Source organism: Merops nubicus, unplaced genomic scaffold (assembly GCF_000691845.1).
Source record: "Merops nubicus isolate BGI_N331 unplaced genomic scaffold, ASM69184v1 scaffold33539, whole genome shotgun sequence".
In the NCBI taxonomy this organism is placed as follows: Eukaryota; Metazoa; Chordata; class Aves; order Coraciiformes; family Meropidae; genus Merops; species Merops nubicus.
The window spans coordinates 1,373-10,458 of record NW_008633577.1 but is presented as its reverse complement, the minus strand read 5'-3'; the positions used below and the strand labels follow the sequence as shown (position 1 = coordinate 10,458).

Genomic DNA, 9,086 nt, shown 5'->3' with positions numbered 1-9,086 from the left:
TGGCTACAATCTATTACTATGGCACAGAGAAAGCCCCTTCAGTAACGACAGCCAAAAGATCCTTTTGCATCATTCTTATTAATCTGACTGCTTAACTCATGGAAAAATACACCAAAGTTCTTCAGTAGGGCCCTAGAGCATAAATGTGCCTCAGCAAGTCATAATATAACATGCAACTACTGGGCATTATGTTGGTGGCTTATACACTGTATATTAAAAGTGAAAAGACCTCAAAGAAGGAAAAAATAAAGCCACAGAAGACAAGACAGCTTTGAAACAGACAAGCTGGCTGTGCCAGCATCCCACATTATCCCAGATGAAAAGAATTCTTCTCCCACTAACAACAATCAACAGACACATTTCGCTTGCAGGCAAAACCTGGCTGCTGTAGTGTAGCTTGGTTTTATTTATGTCCACAAATATTTCAAAAAAATTACAAAATACTCAAATGGAGAGAACACAGAAGTCACGATTTCTGGGTTTCTACTCTGTTTACACTGTGTTATCCCATGGCAAACTACTCATATATACATTAAGCTTCAAGATATATATAAATGTAGCAGTCAGAATGTACACTCTGCTTTAACGGTGCAGTGAAACAAGCTCAACCATGACGACATAGAACAAGAGAGACGTTTCAAAAACACTAAAGCAAAATTAAAAAATAAAACTTTCAAAACAGAGGAAAAATAAAGAGAGATTTCTTAAAGAAAACCAAAAGGTCTGGGTTGTTTTAACAGGGCATCGAACACCAAGATGGCTTCAAAAACCACTGCGTGTAAAGTTGTAGTTAATCATTAGTCTAAAATGGAAGAATTTCAGTGCTTATTTGTGGAATGATGGGAACAAAAAATCTCCCACAAATCATCAGAATGCTTTTCTGAGGGGCTGGGGGAGAAGAGATTAATTAATAGCTTTTGAACAGACTGCAGGCTTGAACTGGGGAAAAAAAAGTAGAGAGAGGACCATGAGAGGCAACCAGCTTTTTTTTTTCCCCCCTTAAGAAAAACTGTACCTAAAAATAAGAGCAAAAGAAATGGCTGAAGTGGCTCGACTCCCCCAAACTCTCTAATTCCACATTGTAAAAAAAAAAAAACCCAGGAGGTTTAACTGAAGTGTGCCTAATTAGATCTTTAAAGTCAACTGAGGCACTCTCTCTGCTGAGCAGACTGATCTTACCAGCTACTCTCTGCTAACAAGGGGAAAAAACATTACTCAGAAGTAAACCTTTTCACCTGATCACTGCAGACAGCAACTGAAGGCATGGACTGAAGAAGCCTGTACCATCCTCAATTCTAGACTGACGTGATGCTTTCCCACTCTCAGAAACACTAACTGCTCCTCCTAATGCCTTCACAGAGAGCTCCCACAGAGCAGATGGAACTGGCTAAACACTACCGCAGTTCTTTAGGACTGAGAAATCTGGAATGGAGGACAGAAAAAAAGGAAGATCAACATGAGCTGAAATAGCTCTCTCTCCCCCCTATATACACTCTTGTCTTAAGTGGACCTAGAATGCTCTGATGCATATTTTTAATTGGTAAATTGATGTTACTAATCCTTGGCACTGATGCTGGTTTGAGGCATGTGAGGTGGACGAAGCACTGTGCATGCCATGCCTTCCATCAGCATGTGATTAACTACAAGTTTATCAAACATGGCTCAGTACAGTCCTAGGACACAACCATCACACTGAACAGTCTACAGCAGCAGAGAGAGAGCACTCATGAGTTAAGAGAGAGAATGGGGGGAAGTTATGCACCAGCAGAAAAAATGGCCAGCAGATTCAGATGTCCATTGGTTGCATCACCCTCTGCTCTGGCAAAGAAAACCCATGGCAAAAGAGTGGGGGAAAAAAAAAAGTAATTCTGCCTAGACAGTAAGCAGAGCTGTCTCCAAAATAATGCTCACTGGCTTTCTGTGTATTCCTCTCCTTTTACCATCCACATGGGAACTAGCCAACAGGAGTCATTCTGCGTGGATTTGTTGTGCTGGGAGTCAGTAAATGTTACTGTCCATAGATGTGGTCAGTCCCAAAGCAGGAAGTTCCTGAGATACAGAACACTGGTGGCAGTTAAAAAGCTTTTGCTTACAAAACCAAACCAAAAACAGTCAAAGAGATATACAGACTGGTTTTTGCAAAACAACTTTAAGAACACCGAGTGGCCTAGCCCACTTTTCTTAAGAACATATCAAACGTAAGAGGCTAGACAGAGCACATCCTCCAAAAATATGCACATGCATACAAAATTCTGGCTGTACTAGTTTGAGCCACGGAACATTTTTAAAAAAGAGATTTTAGAACAGATTATTTCTTTGAACTTTTGCCTAAAGTCTAAAACCAATGTAGTTAGATTAACTTTTCAAAAGGTAATAGGAAAGAAGTGTATTATGGCCACACCGAAAATTAACCCTTGAAGTAGGCATCAAAAAGGTAAGCTAGTTCCAAGGGACATCTGTGCTGCTGAGAAACCCAACTCAACAGAAATCATCTGCAGAACAGAGAGATGTAACACGAACAAAAAAAACCCCAAACAACCAAACCAACCAAAAAACCAAGAACAGAAACAGTCATTTGCAACATTATCCCTGCAACTCTCTTTAATGCTTATTGTTGATATCAAACCAAATTTCAAGCTTTTACCCATTTGAAATTATTGATACCCATCATTCCCTTTAATTAAAGGGATAATTATATATATATTTTTTATTAAAAAATCAACTCTGTATTCTGTCAATACCAGGTAGGAATTCACCATTTGTGATGTTACTGAAAATCAAGATAAACGTTTCTGGAGTTTTGTTTTGTTTTGTTTCTCCCCTCTACCCAAAAAAAGTTATTTACAGACTTAAAAAGCCATGCTGCAGAACTGAGCTCTCTTTAAAATTATGAAGATTTCCTACAATGTATTAAAATAAAAGTAATTTTTATTATTATAGCACTTGGATTCAGAGCTTGTTACGTCACCTACTTGCAATCCTTGTTTTTTTTAAAATAGCTATAGATGCATTGAGTGTCTCTTCACGCACAGTGACTTGTGTTGTGAACCTGATTCTAGCACCTACTCAAAACAAACTAGTAAGAAAAAAAAAAAAACAAGATTGCAGGAAGTTCTCTGAATATTCCACACAGTCCTGTATTTTCAATAGGCTTCTGAATACGTTGTCATGCAGGGAGACCCACGCCAGTCTTGAGAAATCTTCTCTACAAATGAACACTATGCTGATAAGTCTCTACTTGTTGGGTGGTTGTTTCTGTTTTAAATATATAAAGAAATCTTTATAAGATATTCTTTTCCTTTTGTAGCTCTTATTGTATGTAAAAATGTTCCACTCCTTCCCAAGGACTGGGGTTTCCATAGCCAGCATTACAAATAAATAATTTATTACAACTGTTTGTCGCCTTCTTTCTTCAGTCGACTGAAAGAGAAAGAAAACTCATTTTAACAAAACGGAGGTGTCACGTCCCTTCAGAGGCCAGTTTGCCTCCCTGCTACCCTCACCCAGCTGCCCTGAAGGGAGCAGAGGCTGCAGGAGGGCTCGTGAGCTTTCAGCACAGAGCCGAGCGCCGCTGTAACGGCAGCGGTCAGAGCGGCGCGGCGGGAGGAAGCGATGACCTTCTGCTCCTTACATGGGAGCAAGATCACTGGTGCCAGCCCATCAGGCTTCAGCTTTATCTGCACTTGCAGACACGACAGGCAGCTCCAGGCAGACCGGCTGCCCCCGTGGCACAAGGCCAGCAGGCAGTTCTGGAGAGCAGAAGCAAGGACTGAGACATCAGACTAAAGCACAGCAAGGCAGGTGTTTAGTATGCTGCTTCCTACACATCCCTGCTACCCACAGACAGGCAGAATAACCCTGGCGAGGTGCTGGGGGCTGCTGCTTCTCAGCTGACGTGTTGTCAGCTATTGTTGTCCAACAGGAACTAAGGGGGTGTCCCGTAAGAAGAGAAGCACTCTACTATCAACACCATATAGCTTTGTGGGGAGAAAGAACCCCTGTAATTCATCTAGGCATCCTCAGCTGGTAACGCAGGATCCATTATCATTCACACACTTCAACTTCCTAGTGCCTTTAGCAATTTCTTAAGATTTACTGAATTCCTCCCTTCTCATTCATGAAGCTTTACCCTCCCTCCTTCACTGTTCTCAAGCAAGAGAGAGCTTGAGTGGAAGCTGCAGTCACTGTATGATGCTAAAGACCCCAATCAGAGGTAATTCTGCAATATGAGACTCAACTACCCTATGTCCTGTGCCAATAATTTGGACCTAGCTTCCAATCTGCCCTATCACCTACACCCAAAATTAGGTCTCAGTACAGCCTCACCATCTTCCTTAACTGCACCAGGACAGCAACTAAGCACACACGAGGCAGTAATTCAGAACAAAAAAGATGGCATGTGGAGAAAGATGAAAGATGAAGGAAGCTGTAGCAACCCCACATCTCCAAAAGCCTTCATTGCACCTCTCACCTGTAATAATCTTCCTGACTTGGTAGATGACCACCGTGCATGTGAGGATGCCCATGCAACCACTGCTGCTCCATTGCCAGTCTTTGCAGCTCTGCTGACTGGGCATGCATGGCCTGCAGCTGGTGGGCTGCTGACATAGGAGGTGGAATGGCACCAGGCAGATCTCGTGGATAAGGAGTACCTAAAGAGAGAGTTGCCCACTTCAAGACACTTGTTTGCTATGAGGTCTACAGAGAGTTGTCCCTTGAAACTTTTTTTTTTTAATTAAACAGCCAACCTTTGGCTGTAGCCTAAGTTAAAGCTCAGTTCCACCAGCTCCCCTCCCAGGAAATGCCAAGATCCAGAAGAAAAGATGACAGTTCTGATCAAGAGCTGACCTTTGTGAAGGATCATAAAATGCTCTCACCAAAGACTGGATGTCGGAGCATTTCATGCTCATGAGGTGGCTGCCCTAGCAATGGGTTGGGGATGGTCCCAGGTGGGTAGGGAAAACGTGCCAAATGGGGTCCAGCTGCTAAAGGATCCACCAGTGGGTGAACAGGTCCTGCCGAACCTTTAAAAGAAGGAAAGAAAGAAAACAATCAACTGCTTTGGGAAGCATCACTCACTGCTGGGAGACCAAAAGCCCTGTTAGACTTGTCCCTGGCCTAACTGGCACGTAACTGCCAGGAGCTCAGCTCCATCCAATCTGAAACCCACTTTTCTATCTTCAAGTGACATCTGCTTACTAAACAGTCTGAACTGTTAAAGCAACAACCCACGCCTTCAACTTCTGCAAGAAAAAGAAATCCACCAAACAATAGGGAAAAACAAAGAGGGTCAACATTTAGAAAAATATTCCCCCAAACTCTCTCTTATTTCTCCTTGACATATATAAAATTGAAGGATCACTAGTGGCATTCAGTACAGAAGCACTTAAGCACCTTTCTGACTCTATTGATACTACAAGCTGGCAAAAAACTGTATTTGTAGAAGATGACATTGTCACCACCCTTATGTGGAGAGAGACACCTGAAGACCACCTCTCTGATGTCACTGTACCAAGCTATGCACTGATGGGCCTCACCCACCTACGGAGCTACTCTGGAGCAAGAGCCACCTGGGGACACTCAAGAGCCCTGCAGTGTATTTTAACCTGGCATCCAAGATTAAGGCCAAATTATTTTTCAAACCCACATGAGAGACTTGACAGTGAACTGACCTGAACTCATCAGTCTCTCCCTGGACTGAGAGTGAGAACATGCTAACCATATTCTTGTCCAGAACAAGTAACTGGGGGGTATCTAGACTTACCTGCAGAGCTGCTAAGTGACTCACATGACTACAGAATCCTGTATAGGCATTATCTATATGAAATTTCTTCTGCTATCAATGAGGTATGCAAGCCTGCCTCAAACTGAACCAGCCTGTAATCTGTGCAGTCAGTCCCAACTAAAGTCCAGAGCTGGCAGCTCGAAAAAAGCTGGTACTCAATGCTGTCACCTCCTACCTGTAGCCCCCCACCCCATAATAACCTTCACAAGACCCTGATTTCCTTGCTACAATCTGGATTCTTGAACAGCACTTAAATTCCTTCCCAACTCCAAAAAGCAGCCATCTCAGCTACATTTAAAGCATATTGCTCCAAGGCAAAGCATGCTGTATCTGCTTGCACAAACACTACATTTGCAGCCAGCTGCACCAGAAGCTGAGCTTAATTACTTGGACTTTTTTTTTGTAACTTAGCAGCTACTGCACCTGGTGCCTTGCTTGTTGTGTTCCCAAACCAGGACACCCATCTGCCACCAGAAAAATTCTGCTTAGTACCTCACCCTTAGTGCTATGTACTGCTCCACACTCCAGACTGGAGTGATCACGTAGTGTGCTTTAGAAATGAGCAAGGCATCGAGTAATTTTTGAGACTATTAAAATATTTTTGGGAAAAAAATCCCACACATAAGAATACACTGTAGCTAAAGATGCCAACCCATGAATTTGGATTGTTTTTAGGAGAACTGTGACAGAGAATTTCAGCTCAACTCAAGCAAGATGGTTGGCATGTCAAATGGCTCAAGAGATGGAGTCTTATCTCCTTTTTTTTTTTCCCAGCTCCTATATGGCAACACCAGCTTCAGCTCCTTCCCAGCTGCAGCTGCTAACTGCCACTAGCATTAGCAGCATTACCAGTTTCCTGACATCTCTCCTAGAGAATTCCTTCACCCAATGAAGTCTGTACACCAAACACCACTGTAAGGTGGTACTCTAGAGCTCCAGTGCTTTCAGAAAAAAACAACCACCAGCAAAACCCTTGCAGTGGCAGGAAGTGCAGTCTCAGTGAGGATCACTCTACTGTATTTACTTAGTCACTGTTACTGGGCCACCCTCCCAAAAGATAATTGTATTTCAGTTATCACAACGTTACACAGTCCAGAAGTCACCTCACATACAAGAAAACGGGGATTTTGCTACTGGAATTCCAGAGGCACAGCCTGGCTGACCTGGGCAGACTGCTCCTGACAGCTCACGAGGGAGGTCCCTCATGAAACCACGACGCCCTTTTCCCCGAGCTCACCTTGATGTAAGGGATCCTGCTGATGTAGGTGTAGATGCGAGTGTATGTGTGAGTGCTGGTGATGGTGAGGGGTGACGTTGAACATCTGGAGCCGTGCCAAGGGGTCGTTGGTGAGCGAGGCCATCCGCTCCGCGTGGATCCGCTCCGCCGCCAGTCTGTCGGGGTAGCTCATCTCAGGCCGCAGCTGGGGGCCTGCCACGGCAAGTCTCTCTCTTTCGAGGGGGTTCAAACCCGGATGGAAGGAAGCGAACGGGTGAGGTCCTGCTGTTGGGGGAATAGTCAGTGCACCGTGCCTGGCAAAATGCTCCATGGGGTTAGTAGCCGGGTGCAGGGCATCGAGCTCCGGGGGCTTCACCTCAAAGCCAGGTTTCATCCTCTCTCTCAACTCCCTCTCCCGGATCTCCCGCTCCCGGATCTCCCGCTCGCGCAGCTCTCGCTCCCGAATGGTGGGATCCACGTTGTAGAGGCCAGGCATGTGGTAGGCCAGCAGGGGGTCGGTGGGGTTCAGGGGGACAAAGAAGGGGTGGTTGCGGTTTGTTGGAGACATGACATGAGGACGGGCGTACTCGCTCAGCGTCCGCAGGGCGGGCGTGTCGGGGCCGATGTAGGGAGGCACGGCAGCGATGGTCGTCGGCGGGGGTTCGAAGGAAGGTCTCATGTGTGCCGGCCCGCTGAGCTGAGACTCTCCAAGGCGGCCTTCGTGGGAGGAGCTGGATACTTTCTGCTGCACAGAACGGGGTAAGAAAAGTTTATTTCAACACGTCTGGCTTAAAAAGACAGTGGGCACACACCTCCCCTTCTTGGGCTTCAAGGTCTAAGAGGAAGTTAAGTTCAGCCTCCCGAGCCCCATGACTCCTGGAGTTGTGTGTTCCAGTGTGGTTTGGGGGAGGACTGGGTTCTGCCTCCCCTGTAAGCTGGAAGGTAGCTACTCTATGGTAGGAGCCCCAGAGCTACACTGACTGCTTTGCAGTTAGCAGAGCAGCAACTGCTCAGTACACGTCACAGCTACATGCAACAGCCAGCTGGTTGTGTCACCACAGACTACCAGTCTTGTTTGCAGTGTTCTTCCTCTCCTCTCCACAATCACTTGTACCCTAAAACTGACTAAATCCAAGGAAACTCACTCCACAAAACAAACTCTACTCCTTTCACATCAGGACTTGCAGCCTTCTCTCCCCTCCTGTACAAGAGCAGCACAGCACTGCTGGGGAAGGCAGGAAGCATAGTTCATCCATGTAACTGCCTCAAGGATCCCTATTGCCCAAATAATGTGAAGTCCCCATACAGAACACCTTCCTTAATGGACAGATGCTATACTCTGACTTCTATAATCCTACAGAAACACATAGCTCTGATTCAATAAACGCACTGGAATAGAAAGATTTTAGCAGCTCCTTTTTCAGCATTAATAATGTGTTAACAACCCACCAAATCTGTGGGCCCAGAAGTAACCATTCCTTTCCAAAAGGCCACAAAAAAAATGCAGTAGTTGTACTGGCTCTTTGTACCAAGACTGGAATTTGTGAATCCCCATAAAAAGTTATGGGCCTTTAGTGAAGTTAATTTCAAATTTAAAAAGGCTGCACATCCCTTTTCTCCAGCAGACAGCACTCTTGTGCCTGCACAGTAGCTGAGAGTGCATAAAGACATTCACTCTACCTGCACTGAGGCTTCTCTACTGAAAGTAAACGTAAATACCTGGCCTAGTTATCCCCTGCTGCACTGGAATCCAGCACATCAGGAACAGACCAGGTGCAGAAACAATCCATCTCCTTTACAGAGCAAGTCACAGGTGGGTCAGGCAGGAGTTGCTCACAGCTGCTTGGCTTTCATCTGACACACAAGGCCCCCACATTCACTAATATTATGTGCAGTAAATTGGACATGCATTAAAGCACTTCTGGGGGTCTGCAGTGCGTGGTCCCCATCCAGCAGGTCAGATCCTGCCATGCCAAGTCCCTTAAACAGCTCCTAGCTACAAATAAACCTACCGCAGCTCTCTCAGCTTCTCTTTCACGCTCCCGCTCCCTCTCTCTTTCCTTCTCTTTTTCCTTTTCTCTTTCC

At 45.1% G+C, this 9,086-nt stretch overlaps 1 protein-coding gene across 1 annotated transcript in view; it reads right to left on the bottom strand.

Moving 5' to 3' along the window:
- Positions 1-2,788: 2,788 nt before the first annotated feature.
- The window catches only part of RERE (arginine-glutamic acid dipeptide (RE) repeats), a gene marked incomplete at its 5' end in the record, with an annotated part of 7,292 nt that continues 994 nt past the window's right edge, over positions 2,789-9,086 (bottom strand). The window contains 5 exons of the mRNA XM_008948306.1: positions 2,789-3,420; positions 4,472-4,652; positions 4,878-5,024; positions 7,023-7,746; positions 9,014-9,086. Of these exons, the coding sequence (XP_008946554.1) occupies positions 3,387-3,420; positions 4,472-4,652; positions 4,878-5,024; positions 7,023-7,746; positions 9,014-9,086 (1,159 nt within the window). The remainder of the gene's footprint in view (positions 3,421-4,471; positions 4,653-4,877; positions 5,025-7,022; positions 7,747-9,013) is intronic.